Source organism: Nelumbo nucifera, chromosome 2, assembly GCF_055504915.1.
Source record: "Nelumbo nucifera cultivar China Antique chromosome 2, China Antique-T2T, whole genome shotgun sequence".
In the NCBI taxonomy this organism is placed as follows: domain Eukaryota; kingdom Viridiplantae; phylum Streptophyta; class Magnoliopsida; order Proteales; family Nelumbonaceae; genus Nelumbo; species Nelumbo nucifera.
The window spans coordinates 107,781,602-107,799,814 of record NC_142650.1 but is presented as its reverse complement, the minus strand read 5'-3'; the positions used below and the strand labels follow the sequence as shown (position 1 = coordinate 107,799,814).

The window sequence follows — 18,213 nt, the reverse complement described above, 5'->3', positions numbered from 1 at the left end:
GAAAATAATTTTTCCAAATTTTTCATAAAATTACATTTTTGAATATTAAAGACAATTTATTGTACTTTTAGAAATTTACCATGTGGTTGATACTCAATATATCATTTTGGTCATTTCTATCATCAAATTGAATATTAGGTTGAGGGGGACAATGTTTCCAAAACTAGATCAAACTAGATGGTTAGACCGGAAAAATTGGGAACCAGACACCGTTTCACCTCAAAACCGCTTTTTGTCCAAAAACCGTTTATTTGGTTAGCAAACCGCTAACCTATGCGGTCGAACCGTCAACCCGAACAATAGTTTTTGGCCTTTTTTGTTTTTCTAAATTTTTATTTTTTTTTTGTCAGAGTGGGTCATCCGTTTGGACCAAACAATCAGACTGTTTGACCCCAGAACGGTTCCCTATCCGGTCCAATTTTAAAAACCTTGGATAGGGAGTAGGTGCCTTGCCTTGAGCTTGGCCTGGTGTGTGGCATAGCCTAGCCCAAGGCCTAGCCCATGGACCAGCCCGAGCCATTGCACGGCACAGGCTCGTGCTTTCTCGGGCCATGGGCCATGCCAAACCGACCCCCCAAATTATACTAGAGGAGGGAGGCACGGCTTGAGATGCCTCGTGGGCCAACGCAGCATGACTTGCACTTTGTGCGGACTACATGCGGGTCGTGTCGTGCCGACCCAACACGACCCAATTTGCATCTCTACTTGAACTCGCCCAATATTGGGGACGGGGCAGGGAAATTCGAGGATTCTCCATCCTTGATGAGGAGTGGGGTGCCTTGCCCCAGAACTCGCCTGACATTGAGGAGTGGTTACATTGCCCTGAACCCGTGTGACATTAGGGACGAGGCGGGGATGGGGTAGAGTGTCTTGACTATGGGGCAGGGAAAGGGATGGAGTGCCCTGCCTTGAACCCACCCCGTTGCCATTTCTATATAATTGTTAATTATTAGTGGAATTAATAAAAATGTTAGCTTTTATAATTAATTTTATTTATTTAAAGTTAATCAAAATTTCATTTAAAAATAATAAAAAGAATAAAAATTACTACAAATTATTAATAAAACTAAATTTATTAAAAATATTTGTTCATATTAAATTAACAATAATTATTTTTTATAAATCAACATTAAATGAAAAATAAAATTATTAAATCTTTCAGATTTTCCTGTGCATCGCACATGTCCCTGTTAGTGAAAAATAATCATGCCCCATCTTGCTCATTTCATTCTTTGAGGAAACTCTACCTCAAAAACTATTGCAATAGATGTTTATTTTTGTGAAAGCACTTTTACAAAAGTACTTTTATGAAAACACTTTTACAAAAGTACTTTTACATTAAAGCAATTTTACGAAAGCACTTTTATGGAAGTACTTTTATGAAATTACTTTTATGAAAGCACTTTTATGGAAGTACTTTTATGAAAGCACTTTCATGGAAGTACTTTTACAAAAGCACTTTTATGAAAGTACTTTTATAAAAACACTTTTACGTACTTTTATAAAATCACTTTTATGGAAGTACTTTTATGAAAACACTTTTACAAAAGTACTTTTATGAAAGCATTTTTTACGAAAGTACTTTTAGAAAAGCACTTTTATGGAAGTACTTTTACAAAAGCACTTTTATGGAAGTAATTTTTGTGAAAACACTTTTACAAAAGTACTTTCATGAAAGCATTTTTTATGAAAGTACTTTTAGAAAAGCACTTTTATGGAAGTACTTTTACAAAAGCACTTTTATGGAAGTACTTTTACAAAAGCACTTTTATGGAAGTACTTTTATAAAAGCACTTTTATGGAAGTACTTTTATGAAAGCACTTTTACGAAAGTACTTTTATGGAAGTATTTTCACGAAAGTACTTTTATGAAAGCACTTTTACAAAATTACTTTTATGCAAACACTTACGAAAGTACAAAAGCACTTTTAGAAAAGTACTTTTATAAAAGCACTTTTATGAAAGTACTTTATTAAAAGCTCTTTTACAAAAGTACTTTTATAAAAGCATTTTTATGAAAGTACTTTTATAAAAGCACTTTTACGAAAGTAATTTTACAAAACATCTTTGCCAATTGGTAAACATTGACTATTGCAGACCTAGGCTGGTGGTTTATGAATACCGGCACAATTTTTTTATTTTTTTATTTTTTGAAGAATGAAAATGAGTAACATCCAACACAGGACACTTGTCGGTTTAAAAAGAATTCATTTTTAGGAAAAAAGCATTTGGTTCATAGCAATATTTTCTCATTCTACCTATTTGTACCCATTCTTTTCCATTTTAAAATTTCATCTTGGGTAAAAATGAGAAAGAATGAAAGTTGAACCAAACAACTTCTTGTACATCAGCATAGACTTCCAGTTTCTAGTCATACTCTCTCATTTTGTTCTTCGCATGCTCTTGGCAAGGCACACAAGTTGCCATTTAGTGCTAGATAAGCATCCATTAGAGTTGATAAATTCAGACCTATGGGATCCAACACATGTAACTTTAGTGAATGGATTTTCATTGATGCGTTCAGCCTTTTCACATGAATATTTCCATTATTCAAGAAGTCAGATGCATTGGGTGTCTTTATTCTTTCAAGAAACAAGTTGAAACATTATTTGATTGCAAACTTAAGCAGTTCCAATCTGACGGTGGTGGGGAATACACTAAATTTAAACCATTCTTGGCTAAACAAGGAATTACTCACCGTCTCTCTTATGAACAATATGGCTTTGTTGAAAGACGTCATTGCCAAATAATAATAGAAATTGGGTTGACACTCTTGGAACACTAATCTTCTGTACCCTACAAGTACTGATGGGAAGCATTTCATGCAGCCACATTTCTTGCAAATAGATTATCTATGAGAATCCTTCAAATGCGTTCTCCTTGGAAGGTTATCTTTGACTCTACACCAAATTACAACTTTTTAAAGGTGTTTGGGTGTCAATGTTTCCCATGGATGAATATCGTGGTTACTGCTGCTTAATTAGATATGACTACTAGATGTGTTTATATATCACGTCATGTCCTATTCAATGAAAAGAACTTTCCCTTTGTTGTTGTTATGTATCAGTTTGCCATCTAAGCAATTACCATTGCACTATTCTTCATCCATGGTGGATCTTCCTTCTATAGTTCAGTCCACAACTCCACCCAATGCTAGTGTGCCACTACAAATGCCTCCTGCTACTCCCGCATCATCACTACTATGTGATAACAACACTTCTTCCTCTCATTTCTCCCAGAATCAGTTGTAACTTCTCCTCTCACAGATAATGGTGTTGCTCCTTCAATTGCTAATGATGTTCCTTCTTTACCTAAGAATACGCATCACATGGTGACAAGGGGAAAAAATAGTATCTTCAAACCAAAGGTCTACACTACGTCTACTCATACTTTGCCTTCCACTATTGAACCAAGTCATCCAAAATGGCGTGAGACCATGAAGGAGGAAATTGCTGTTCTTAAGACGAAATGCTACTTGGGTTCTTGTCTCGCGTCAATCTCACATGAACTTGGTGGGTTGTAAGTGTGTTTTTAGATTGAAACATAATCCAGATGATTCCATATCTCGCTGCAAAGCAAGGCTTGTAGCGAAGGGCTTTAGTTAGCAAGAGGATCTTGATTATGCAGAGACATTCAGTTCTGTGGTGAAACCTACTACGATACAGGTTGTTCTTTTTCTTCTTATTTTTAAGGGCTAGACCATTAAAAAACTGGATGTACAAAAAAGTTTCTTACATGGCACTCTAGTGGAAGATGTCTATATGCAACAACCCCTGGATTTGTAAATCCAAATTTCCTGAATCATGTTTGTCATCTCAAAATGTAATTATATGGCTTAAAGCAAGCCCCATATCCTTTGTATCATAAGCTCAGTGCTTTCTTACTTCAAACTAGTTTTATGGCTTCCAAAGTAGACACTTCTCTGTTCATTTTTAGATCTACTACTACTATGCTATATATACATATATAATATCATTAAAACGGGCTCATATTCCAAGATCATTTCCTCCTTGATCTCTTTCATGAGTACTTCATTTGCTGTCAAAGACAAGGTCTCTCCACTACTTTGGAATTGTGGTTCAACGCACCTATGATGGCCTATTTGTGTCTCAACGTAAGTATATTGTTGATCTCCTTCAACAGGCTGCTATGATGGATGCTACATCCTTACCCACACCCATGGCATTGTGGGTGCATTACAATATCTTACATTTACAAGATCTAATATTGCTTTTGTCCTCAACAAGGTTTGTCAATTTCTTCACTCTCCTACCACTTCTTATTGGACTGCGGTGAAACGTATCCTGGGTTACCTCAAGGGTATAGTACATTATGGCTTAGTATACACCCTTCCTCTTCATTGCGTCTTCATGCATTCTCAAATGTTGACTGGGCCGATTGTCCTAATGATGGCCGTTCCCCAGGGTGCCTTATTTGTATCCATGGAACCTAATTTGATTTCCTAGTCTTCTCAAAAGCAAGGCAAAGTTTCTCACTCCAGGATGGATCGGAGTATCACAACGTTGCTCTTGTTACCTAAGAATTGATTTGGCTCATTCTTAATTCTGTGAAGTTGGTATTCCTATAGATAATCCTCTAGTCTTGTGTTGCAACAATCTTGGTGCTACCTTCCTTGTAGTGAATTTTGTGTTCCATGCACGTACAAAACACATTAAAATTGACTTTCACTTTGTATAGGACAAGTCTCATAAAAGAATATTAGTATGAAATTTATCTCCTCGGTTGATAAACTAGCCAACATTTTTACCAAGCCTCTCATAGGCCTCCGGTTCTCTACTCTAAAATCCAAGTTGACGGTGTATATCCCTTGTCAACTTGTGGGGGGCTGATAAAGCTCATAACAAAGATAAGCCTTATCGCATTTGAATTCCATCACAATTGGAGAATTAGAATTTTGATCTACTTCAACTCTATCATCTCCTTATCATAATCTTGTACTTATATTTCTATTTTCTTATCCTTTGTATTGTACCAATAGTTGTCAGCCTAGTGTACATACACCAACATATAAATATAAATACAGAGGACTCAAAACAAAATCATTTGAGTTCTTCCCTCATTCAGGTTTCTCTTTGTTTCACAGATGATGTTAACACTATCAACAACATGAGAATATAACACTATGGATGTATTTTAGTTGAACATGGATCTCTCTCTCTCTCTCTCACATTTCTATTTTGGAAGGTCAAGAGTCACCATCCTATGTTAACGAGGGATCACACCTAAAAGCCATAGTTAAAAGTAAAGAACACACCAAAACCAAGTAAGCTAAATCCAAACCACCTATCAAAATAAAAAATAATAATGTATAAGAAACAAAATGATTATTAGAATGACAAGAAAATCCTATATGATACTTTAGCAATCTAGAAAAATAGCAAATACTATTACTGTGCATGACATAGTGCATATAATTGACAATTCGATTCAGCATAATACGAAAAAGAAAATTGAGTTTGAGGTTGATAAAATTTTAAAAATAATCTAAGGTTGCTGTTTCATTTTCTCTGATACATAATTACATCTTTTAACAATTCTTATTAATTAATGAAGTTTGAAGAAGTAGCAACGAAACTCTAATGTTTGCCACTATCATTTCCTCTTTAATTCCAAAATGACAATTATAGAAAGTAGGGTTTTGGTAACATTCAAAAAGTCACCAGTGATTGGAAGATAATTTGGTGCAGACCTCATACGTAGTCGCTTCTTGCAAGCACAATTAGGTTGTCAAAGGCTCCAAGGTGATATTTTGGCAGGAGAATTCCAACAATCAAGTCATACATGTCTACAGATGAGGTGAGTAGGTACAAGGTGGTGAAGTGAAAGTGTAGTTAATAATCCGGGTAAAGGAGTAAATGCATACCTATTTATAGGGAGAATAATTGCCTCTTGATACTGATTGGTCCAGTGTTTTCAAAATTGGACCAGATCATATGGTTGGACCAGAAAAACTGAGAATTGGTCACTTGACCGGTTCTGTTTCACCCAAAAAATGATTTTTTGCCAAAAATCGTTGATTTGGTCAACGAATCACTGACTCGGACAACGAATTTTGGTCATTTTTTGTTTTTCGTTTTATTTTTGTCAGAGCGGGTCATCCATTTGGTCTGGATGGTTAGACCATTCGACCTGGGAACCAGACCCAAAACAGTTTCCTATTTGGTCCAGTTTTGAAAGCATTGTATTGGTCTATAATATGTGTCTAAGATCCTGAGACACTTGTTTCTCCATGCATTGACAAGTTTGGTGTACATAGTAGGATGATGGGCCTTGTTCTTAGTCTCACATGTTGGACTATTGGCTAAATGGGATTGTTGTGTTGTTGTCACCAAGTTATAGTACCCAAGGGCGACTCTGGATCTCCTGCCCACGTCTACCCACAAGACACTACCCCAGTGAATTGGGAACATTTCCCCCTGCATAATACTATGTAGGAGGATGAGATGTTCTCCATGTGTGGCTGTGATGTTATGTGGGTAGACATGGGCAGAGTTTGTATGGACAGGAGATCTGGACTCCCCAAGGGCAGTGAGGTGATTTTTCTAGCATAAGATATGAGGAGATTGTTAGGGCGACATGAACAGGGTGGTTATTGAGCTGAGTTCGGCTTTAGTCAGCGCAAGTCCATGCTCACACCCTTTGGGAGTATCTCCCCATGAAATAAAGCACACAAATATAGAGATATTGCTAATGCAAGGCTGTAAAGGCTGTGGGAATCGACGTTGCACTGACTGAAGCTGGTCTCAAGAGTTGGTGGTACGTGTCTGATTTTCATAGGTGCTCAATTCTCGACATATTTGGATCACATGAATGCTATATATAGACTCTTGCCCAATGATTTGGTAGATCAAATAAAGGCAAATTCATATTCTGAACCCAGAGATAGAGCACAAAGTAGTTTGGGGAGGTACCCCTAAGGAAATCCTAACCCCTAAATCCATGTACATATCTCTTGACTCACAAAGAGAAGTGGACACTAATGTGTTGATGGCCATCAAATGCATTGATAAAATCAAATGCCTGTAAAAAATTAAGGTGTTCCAATGGCTATTATTAGAACATAGTTCAACGGTTCAACCTTGCCATTATTTTTTGGGCTTGTGAAATAGGGCTTATCAATTGACTTGAACAAGCCACATTACTAAGACCAGAAGTGGTGTGGGCGATTAATGCAATATGTTGGTGATATGGAGTGTTTGGCTTTTCGGAAGCATTTGCATTTTTAAGAGTGAAATTCACAATGATGCTTTCTTTGTTGTCTAAACTAAACAGGTTGGTGACATAGTAGAAGGAAATAGCGGTGAAGGAACAGTTAATAGTGCTCCATTCTGAAGTCTCAAGTCAAGAAAAGCCTTTTTGGAAGCCGCCAAAGCCTAGGTCTCTATAAAAATCATTGTTAGTGGTGCTTTTGTCAGCCAAGGGAAGGCTGTTTTTGGTGTTGTGCTGGTCTCAGCCAGGGTGATTGTGTAGTCTGTTCACTTAGGCACTCATTATGCAATGGTTTAGAGGTTTCAAAGATTAAGCCTTGAGGCATGAGGCCAAAGCGTTAAGGCAAGGTGCATAGATTTTGTCTCAAGGCTTAAGCCTTATAGCTTTGATTTGAGGCCTAAGCCTTCGTTAGAATGAGGCATAAGCCTCAAGCCTCAAAGGCGTAAGCCTCAAGCATTAATATTATTTAGTGATTGCATGCAAAAAATACATATTTTTATGCATTTTTTATAGTTTAAAATATATAGAAAAAGCCCTTCAATAATTATGGGCCAAATAAAAATAAATAAAAATGAAAAACCAATAAGGTAAATCGAGTTCTATTAAACTCTTAGTCTTTTAGCCTAAGAGAGTCCAACGCAAAAAAAGGGCCAATCAAGCCAATCAAGTTATTAGTTTCTCTTGGATAAATCAAGTGGAATTTTTTCTTAATATTCTAATTTAACATTCCAAGCTTGTTGTTTTTCTCATTTCTATTTTTTAATGTATTTATTTTTCTTTTTATTGATTTTTTTTCATAGATAAAATCAACTAAATTGTTTCTTTTCTTCCCAACTGTTGGATGACCATAAATCTAATGTCCACTATATAGATGATTCTTCGTATGAATAATTTCATAAGATTACATTTTGAAACATAAAACGTAGAATGCTTATAATTGTTAGATGATTAATTATTATTTTATTAAATGTTTAAAATTAAAACGTATTGCTTATAAACTTCTATTTTATGGATATTTGTACCCTCTATCATTCTAACATGGTATATTACATGTTATTTTTATAATTTATGAACTTTAATTAATTTTTTCTTAACTTTCGAGGCTTACACTCACAACACCTTTAGGCTTAAGCCTTACCTTCTTGGGACATTCATTATACCTCAACTACGCCTTTAGCCTTTTGAGACCTTGGTCGGAGGAGAGGTTAACACTGTAACCCATAGACTAGCAAAACAAGGTCTTGTGGCCTCTGGTGCTTTTGTTAACAACCCCCCTACCTAGCCCTTGCCCTTTCTTTCAGAGGATTTGCATACTTGGAGCTCTTTTGCTAGTAGCTTTCTTTTGGGTCATTTACTAAAACACTCCCTATAGTTTCATGGATTTACTAAAACCTATCTTATAGTTTACATTTTACTAAAACACCCCTTATAGTTTGTGATGGATTTTCTTAATCGACCTTCCATTAGATGATAGTGGAAAATGACAGTTTTGACCCTAATGTCCATTTGAATAAATTTAATCAAGAGAAAATTGAAATGAAAATACCACTTTTACCCCTAATAAAACACAAGCAACCTCTCTGTTGGCTAAACAAGCACTCCTTAATGAAAGGTCTATCAAATAAATAAGTTGCATTTTATAAGGGGTGTTTTTGGTGAAATGAATAAGGTAGGTTGAAGTAAATTCGTGAAACTATAAAGGGTATTCTAGTAAATGGCCCCTTTCTTGTTTAGTTTGCTAGCCTCTTGTTGGTAGAGAAGTCAATAGTTTAGACTCAACTTTTTTTCTAATTTATTCTTATTTTTTAAATAGGGATTTCAGATTTCCACCTTCTAAAAAACAACAAAATTTCATTTTTTAGTCCACATGTAAAAATTCCATTAAGTTTATTAAATAAAGACGTGGAAGTTTTTTATTGGAGGGTTTAAAAATTTTCATAGAAATGAGAATTCAGAATTCAGAACCCACTAACCTCTTCCTCCTCTCTTCTCTACTAAGCCACCTAAATCAGACCAACTGTCCCTATCCATTTGTCAATACATTTAACCGGTCCAACCTCCCAACAATGGTCTAACAAAGGTTAACCCTCTGTTAACTTTCAATTTTTTTTTTAAAAAAAAAAAACTAAACTATTTTTTATGCATTAATCTTTTGGAAAAATAGATCCCTACTTTTGAATTACCCACGACACAAGACATTCTTTCTTCCTTATTGGAAACCTGCTTACAGATCTAGAGAATAAAGCTTAATAGATTCGGTGAACAAAGAGAGAGAGCTTATTCCTTTCTATGGAAACAAAGTGAGTCTTTTTTAACTGAATGAAATATTTTGTTTCCACTTTTAGAAGCAATAAGATCAATTTTAGTTTAATATTCTTTTACGGCACAAGGGATAAAACAGTCTAAGAAATATTGTTTTGGGGTTGTGGATTTTGGCATCTAGTACATGTCTTGATTCTTGACATGAATCCACCGACTACTGAATTATAGTATTAACAATTATAAATGGATCTGCATATTTTGTTAATTTATAGCCGTATGAGATGCTTGGCTTGTTTTTTCTTCTTTTTTATTCAGTTCTAGGTTCTGAATTTTCTATGTTTGATGGCGATTGCTATTATATAAATCTGTATTATCAAAATGCTTGGCCTAGCCGAATGATGGCCATGTGATGTTTGTAGATGATCAACTTGGCATATCCTAAATTTGGGAAATTCCCAAGCAACAGCTGAATGTATATGTAATTATACATGAAAAAGGAACTATAAGAACCCATGGTTTTCAAAATCAGACCAGACCGGATGGTCAGACAGGAAAAACGGTAATTGGTCTCCTGACCAATTTCATTTTACCCCAGAATCGTCTTTTAGTAAAAAAAAAAAAAAACCGTCGATTTGGTCAGTAAATCGCTGACCCGAGTGTTCAAACCGTCCAATGATTTTTGGCTGTTTCCTTTTTTTTTGTCAAAATAGTCGTCTATTCGGTTCAAATAGCGGTTGACTCAAGAACCGGACCCTTAAACGATTTATTGTCCAGTTTGATTCTAAAAACCTTGGAGGACCCCCTTAACAACAGAGAAAAAAGAAAAATGAAACTTGGGCAATGCTGGTGATTCTTTTAACTCTTACTTAGTCCTTAGCTCTAATTAGGGCTATCATTGGTACCTGAAAATCCAAGACCCGATCTGGTATATGGTCTGATTATCTTGAATTCGGATGATGTATATATTTAATTGGATCAGATTCAAATGATACAATCTACATCCAATTAATAATCAGATCGATTCGGATTCGGATTTGACCCCATCCGATCCGATTAAATTCCGAATTCGATTATAATATAACATTTATTAATTTTAATATATAAATTTTATATAAGTATATTTAAAATTATAAAAAATATATTTTATATATTATATTATATTATATCTGAACTTATATATAATAAATTTAGTGTATTATATTTATATTAATTTATTATTTATAAAGATTAAAAATAAATAAATTTTCATCATTTATAATATTTTAAAAAATTTGTAGCAGAGTCAGATTAAATCCAAATCCAAATTGGGTCTGTTAGAATTCGGATTCAAAGCCAAGTCTTTAAATCTAGTCGAATTTCAAACTGAATTCATATATATGCTACAGTAATCGGATCGGATGCAGATTTTGTTGCATCCGATCTGAGTTCGATCCGATTACAGCCCTAGCTCTACTTTGAATTTTTCTAATTTTTATTTGGGATGGTTTGTTGATAGGGTGTTTAATTCTTTTGAAGTGAAACATAATAATACTATGATCTTCCTTTCTATTCATTAGGTTTGGAATATTATAATCTTTCTTATTCTAGTTCTTTATGGGTTACGCTCTCAAATTGACCTTTTGCTTTAATGACCTTAGAACATGTGAAGGAGAAGAGGGAGGGTCTTGTAAGAGTATTGAATGGTGAGATCACTCGGTTGATGCACCACATGAGTTGTGCTTGAATTAGGGCAAAAACATGGAATCTAACTTTGAACCATCCAAATTCTACATGTCAGTTGCAAAATAGGGCCAAGTGGAATCACAAATATATTGTTTTTCTAAGCTCTATTTACCTCTACTTTCTTCCTTTTATCATTTAAATATGTTAACTAGTCCTTATCAAGTATGAGCCTTATTATATTCATCCTTACAGTCCACTCAATATTTTAAAGGAACCATCATGATCTAAGGCACTACACAACTGGTCCCTATATTTGAGGCAAGCACACCAAGGCTATAGGCCATAGAAGATAATGTTACTGTTGACTCTTGGATTGGCTGTGGTGAATACTGTTAGTTTGCTCCTAAGTCAAGGTGTGAGGTGTCCGAAGTCGAGGTGTTTGAGGTGGCTGAGGGTGGGTAATTTGATCTTGCGAGGTGAGAGAAATCGTCAAAGGTCTCGGACTGGCATCCGAGGTAGAGACTCCAACGGTCAAGTTAGTAACAAAAGGAGAAAGGTGGACGATATATTGGGTGCGGGCACCAAAAATGAGGCCACTAAAGAGCAGGAGATCTCAGAGAGCAAGAAGAGTGTTTGAGAGCTATGTTTTGGGATCCTTTACCTTATGGGGGTCACCTCTCTATTTACAGTTGAGGCTGCCACGGGGCGGGTGACCTTGGACGGCCTAGATGTAGTCTGTACCGAGGGTGCGATCATCTGGCAGCGCCAAGTGAGGGTGTGCGATTGGCTCCGCAAGGCCTGCCAAGCCCAGCCTAGCATGTGCCTTGATTTGTCCAACATGAGGTGCTGACACCAGCTTTGCCCATGACCCGATTGGTTCCACTATGTGCTTCACCGCCTGATGCGTGTAGGCTCTCTATTGCCCCATCCGGATGTGCCTACATCACCTAACAAGGGAGTCAGGGAGCATTTGCAACTAGTCAATGGGGAAGTCTGATGCCATCTTCAAATGAGCCTTCTTGGTGTTGTCAATCCTCTCCAAGTAGGCCACAGATCCATAGTGTGTCAGGCACTATTGGTACTCTGATGTCTACTACCAAACAGCGATAGCGTCTCGATATTTTGCCTTAGCCTCAGCCTCTGACCTCCTCAACTGGTTCTTGGCCGTGGCGATGAGAGCCTTCTCGGCCTTCAAAGTCATCCTCCAGTGTTTACTTGAACAATTTCTCCTCCTTCAGCAACACAAGGGTCTCATCTTGGCTGCTCTCCATCGAAGCCACCCGCACCTGAAGTTGTTTGTTCTTCTTCTCGAGCCGAACCGCACGCTCGAGAAAAAGGCGGACGTGGTCATCAACCACACATTTTCCTTTTATCGTTAGTCACTTCATAGAATGTGGTCCAACCTCCATACTGCTTCTAATTATCTTGTTGTTTATCATAAAACATATAGATAATGGTTAAAGAAATAAAGAAGAAAAAGAAACCAATAATCCTATTATTAAAAAGAAGCAATACACATTCATATTTATTCTAGTTAAAATCTTAAGAGTGAAAATTAAATTGATACATTAATGAGTGTCTTCCTTGTTTATCAAGAGTTTACAATCTCCACTTCATATAATGGTTTTCAGGTTTTATATTTGCTTATTTTTCCTTTCTACTAAATTTTCTTTGTTGTCAATTAAATGGAAAAGAAAATAACCAAAGAAAAGCTAGTATTTTCAAGAACAACAAAACTTGAATAATTTAGTGGACAATTAGATAAGATAAAGATACTCTTGTGTTGCATAACTAAGTAAAAATAATTTTTATTTTTCGAATGATGGATAAAATTTTAATATCACATTACTATACATATAAATAAAAATAAATTTATTGTTGGGTTTAATAAAAGGTAATAAAAATAATAAAATATTAAATTAATAAATAATAGAAGAAATTGGGTAGTCGGGGAGCAAAATGGACTATGACGAACCAGATAGAAATAACCCAAAAATAAATGCTTTTGTTGGGCTTCAATTGAATGAACTCAATTGGGAATGCCCTTTCTAAATTTTTGCAATATTTTATATTTCATCAACCATCGACAAAATGCATTTAATGAGAGATGGACTTAAAACAAATAGCTCAAATGATAGTAGTATTTAGTATGGAAGCTATGGATTTAGGGCTACTATGTCAACTATTGTTTTATTGTTTTATTATTTGAAAACAACTAATTGGTTTTGGAGGCACGAGGAATAGAAATTGGAAAAAAAATAAAAAAGTAAAATAAATAAAAATAAATTCTTCTCTTATGTCAATTGGTCAAGTTAAATGTATTGATAGATGGATAGGGACAAGTGGCAAAGGTTGAAGAGGTTGAACAGGTTAAACAGGCTAAGACTGAATGTAGATTTCTGATTTCCACAGCAGAACTATAAATATTAAAAATGACAAAAATCCACCCGTTATTCAGTAAATTGGCATAAATTCCAAACTCCAAACTGGCACCCCAATAATACAGACAGTGACAGCAAGACAGCCGCTCAACTCTCCATAACCTTAAATCTATAACCCACTAAAATTGAAAACCATTGATCTGATCATACCCCAGTTGCCGGAGTTCATTCATTACCTTCACTCCCATTCCCATGGCGCCATCCAAGCAAGTGAAGGTGATGGAGTTGTGCAAAGTCGCTCCACCACCTGGTTCAGTCGCTCCGGCATCCCTCCCTCCCACCTTCTTTGATCTATTCTTTTTACCGTTGCCACCTCCCCAACTCCTCTACTTCTACGATTTCCCCCATCCACTCACTCAATTCACATATGCTCTCCTTCCCCGCATCAAACACTCGCTCTCCCTCACCCTCCGGCACTTCTACCCATTAGCCGGAAGCCTGTCATGGCCGCTGGGTTCTCCCAAGCCCATGCTCCACTATGTGGAAGGCAACGCAGTCTCGTTAACTATCGCCGAGTCCGACGACGACTTCCACCGTCTCTCCGGCAACCAGGTGAGAGATGCAAATGAATCACATCCTCTTGTCCCTCAGTTGTCAGTAACTGGATCAGTCGTCCCGCTGCTGGCATTGCAAGCCACCGTTTTCCCAAATTCCGGTATATGCTTTGGAATCGCTTTGCACCATTCAGTTGTTGACGCTAAAACAACTATCCATTTTATGAAGTCGTGGGCTTCAATCTGTAAGCTAGGAGAGGCATCTTTGCCAACTGAATCTCTCCCGATCTATGACAGGACACTGATCAAGGACCCAAAAGGCATCGAGAAGATATTCTTGAGCCAGCTAGTAAAATTCTTCCACTCTGAGACCGATTCTCATGAGTCAGGAGAAAGAAGACTAAAAGTGGTGGATTTTATGAGCCCACCCAAGGTAGTCCGAGCCACGTTCCAGCTGAATGGAGACAATGTTGCAAGGCTAAGGGGAAGGATCTGGGCAATGCGCAAGAAGCAGGAGCAACTACCACAACCTCGACTGTCGACCTTCACGGTGGTCTGCGCTTATACTTGGGTTTGCTTGGTTCAGGCGGGGAATGAAAGGTTTCGTTTTTTGATTAACGTGGACTGTAGATCTCGTCTCGATCCTCCACTTCCTGCAACCTACTTCGGTAACTGTATAGGAACCAGGATAGTGAATGCAGAGAGGGCTGATCTACTAAGACACGATGCGCTTGCTATAGCTGCAACTCTGATTGATGAGACTACTAAACGGCTGGAGAATGGAGTTTTGGATGATGCAGAGCTCTGGCTTTCACGATTGTTATCTGCAGGGAGCAGCGCCCCCAAGATTGCAGTTGCTGGGTCAAACCGGTTGGGCTTTTACGATGCAGATTTCGGATGGGGGAGACCTAAGAAGGTGGAGTTGACATCCAATGACAGAACAGGAGCCATTTTTATCACAGAGAATCCCAATGGAGATGGTGGGGCAGAGATCAGTTTGACGCTCAAAAAGGGGGAAATGGATGCCTTTGCTTCTGTTTTCGTTAATGGTCTTAGGGCTACGGGTACTGAATTTAACCCCTCTAGACTTTGAAGCTTGCAAATGAGTTGGTTTTCTGTGCGATGACATGGATTTATGTGTTACTTTCTCATGATATATATATATATATTATATACTATTTTCCAATTTAAATAAATCGAATCTCTGTCCACTAAATAGACCCTTCCTAAGCATCCCAAATTACCAAGTGTTTGATATGTTAACTCAAGTTCGGCGAAGCTGCATTGGTTTCGTTAAGCGACAGCCGGCCGCACATGGTTTTTGTTTTTAGTTTTTTTTCTTATTGTTTTTTTTGACAGAGAAAAGAAGGCCATGTTTGGTTAAAACTGAGCTCTAATAAATCATTGTTTGAATGAGTTTGTCACATCTAGATCTGTTCATGGGCCGGGTGGCCTGACGGGCCGACCCGGCGCCCGGCTCCCGGATAGGCTTGAACAGGCTTTTTGTCCCGCAGGTTTAACCTCAGGCCAAAAAGCCCGGCCTGCATAAAATTCGAGCCAGGCTCGGGCTTTGCCAAAATAGCCCGGCCCGGCCTGACCTAATATTAAACTTAAAATGAGTTATGTGATTATGTCCATTTGAATAAATTTTTTGATTTAATAATGTAAAATTGTGTTTTAAAATATAAAAGAAAGGGAAAAAATACCATCTTTTAAGCCCATTGTTCATTTAAATAGAAAAAAAATACTATCTGAATTTTTAATTCTAATTTGAATAGGAAATTTTGTTTTTTTTTTTCAATTAGGCCGGGCTTCGGGCTTTGGGCTTTTTATCAGGGCCAGGCTCAGGCCCAAGTTATAGGCCCGTTGGTCGGGCCGGGCTTGGGCTTGGGCCTAGTATATTTTTATTAGTGACAAGTGAAAGCCCGGCCCGGCCCATGAACAGGTCTAGTCACATCTAATCTAATCTAATATGTATTAAAGTAAGGTGTTAAGGCTACAACCCTCACCATTCTGACATGTGGCATTTTCATTTTTATAGAAATCTAGACACATGGTTTTTTCTGAGAAATTGTTAAAATCTACAACCCACTAGCACTATTCAGACAGGTGGACTTTTTATATGACTTCGGATCTCCTGTGCACGAGAACTTTGCCCACGTCTACTCATAATATATACTACCCCCGTGAATTGGGAACATCTCCCCCTTATAATACTATGTAGGAGGATATGATATTCTCCATGTGTGGCTACGATGTTGTGTGGGTAGACGTTGGTAGGAGATTTGAACTCTTTTTATTTTCTTGAAATCTAGACATGTGACAATTTGTGAGAAATTCCTGTTAAAATCCATAGTCCACTACCAGGTTACAACCCCCACCATTCAAACATGTGGCCTCTCATTTTTTTTGAAAAGTTAGGCACGTGTCACTTTCTAAGAAATTACTGCTAAATCTCACAACCCACTACTACCATTCAGACACGTGGCATCCTATTAATTCAACAAATAGGATTTAAAACGTGAATAATTTCACTCCTATACATTCTCAATAGACATTTATTTATTAGCTTAACACATGTTTATTCATAATCTAATAGGTAGGACCCATTAAAAGATTACCATAAACCCATTTTGTTTTTAAATGATTTTTTTCCAAAAAGAAAATACTTTATTAGTCACAAGCTTGATTTAACTTTTAGGAAGCAACCTAATTTAACATAATAAATAACTCAAAATAGATTTATTAGATAAATAGTAAATACCAAATAAAGTGGGTTATTGTTTACCAATAAGATCTCATTTAATGTCTTAAATCAATTTAAAAAAATATAAATTAATAGTGGATTTCAAATAAAATAGGCCAAAATAGATTGTCAATTACAAAGATGCAAGACCCATATTAATTTTTCTTTAATTTTATTTTTGATAAATACTAAATAGTAAACTTCAACCTAAATTATAAACACATTTAGTTACCCCGTACTTAGTACGGGGTCATTCTCTAGTGTCTATTAAAAAGAGTCCACATGTCAAGATATTAGATAGTACCTTTGAATGATGGGATAAGATTTAGAGGTGGTTAGTGGGTAAGTAAAATCGGATGAATAAAAGTAGGACTAAGGGTACAACTTTTCCGGTTTAGAATTAAAATTTTGTCAAAATTACAATAGGCACAACTCAAAACCCAAGCCCGAAACAGTGTAAACTGTTAACTCGGCCAACCTGACTTGCACCCCTAAATAGGACAAATGATTTTTTATAATTGTATGTGAAACACATCTATAGTACTTGTGTTAGTACATGGCTGAGTTTAGTGTTTAATGCCTTATTTGTAGTGGAGTTGGTTAGTTCAGGGAGTCATGGTAATATGAGATTTGAGAGTTAATCGGAGTCTATATGTAAGTATTGTTTTGAGTATATGAATTAAAGAATTTTACCTTTGGTATTTTATTGGAGGTCTCTCGTCTCCCTCGAAGTACATGAAATTAAATACTAAACTTCGAACTAACCACCTTCAAATCTTATCCCTTTATTCAAAGTTACTACCTAATATCTTAACAAGTGGACTCCCTTTAATAGACATGTGACTGAGCTCTGACCCAAAAATTAATTCTTTTTGGAGCTAAAATTTTTTAACTTTTAAGAATAAATTCTAGAATGAATTTCGAGCCTAAGATAAATTAGGTCTTATTGTCATTGTGTTTGGCGTACTTAGAATCTCATTTCCAGACCAAAATTTTATGACCCTAACCAGTTAGCATGAGAATTGACCCTAGTTAGTGATTCCCAAGTTAAAATCTCATTTCCTGACTATAATTCAGCCAACATATCAAGTGACTATAGCTCTAAACCGTGGTGAAACCGCCACTAGCTCCGGCTGTATAGTAACATCACTCCTTGTCATAAAAAAAAATCATAAAAATTAATATATATGAGACTGGTTTATGAGTATTATTGAGACTGGTTTCTTTATTAATAACAAAAAAAAAAATTTAAAGTTACAGTTTTTTTGGGATAAGTAGGCTGTACATCCCCTCAGAAATCTGAAATTACAGCCACCTCCCAGTCTATTAGTAGCCACCCCCCCCCCCCCCCCACTATAAATCGCATCCTACCCATGGA

At 36.6% G+C, this 18,213-nt stretch overlaps 1 protein-coding gene across 1 annotated transcript; it reads left to right on the top strand.

Annotated features, from left to right (window-relative positions):
* The first annotated feature begins 13,636 nt into the window (after window positions 1-13,636).
* On the top strand, window positions 13,637-15,315 carry LOC104603436 (anthocyanin 5-aromatic acyltransferase-like). Its single transcript, XM_010267462.3, has one exon. The coding sequence runs from the start codon at window positions 13,788-13,790 to the stop codon at window positions 15,180-15,182; it is 1,395 nt and encodes a 464-aa protein (XP_010265764.1). The 5' UTR covers window positions 13,637-13,787; the 3' UTR covers window positions 15,183-15,315.
* Window positions 15,316-18,213: the final 2,898 nt, after the last annotated feature.

Bases quoted from the DNA above. Each gene is read 5' to 3' on its own strand.
- LOC104603436 (XM_010267462.3), top strand. From the start codon at position 13,788: ATGGCGCCATCCAAGCAAGTGAAGGTGATGGAGTTGTGCAAAGTCGCT.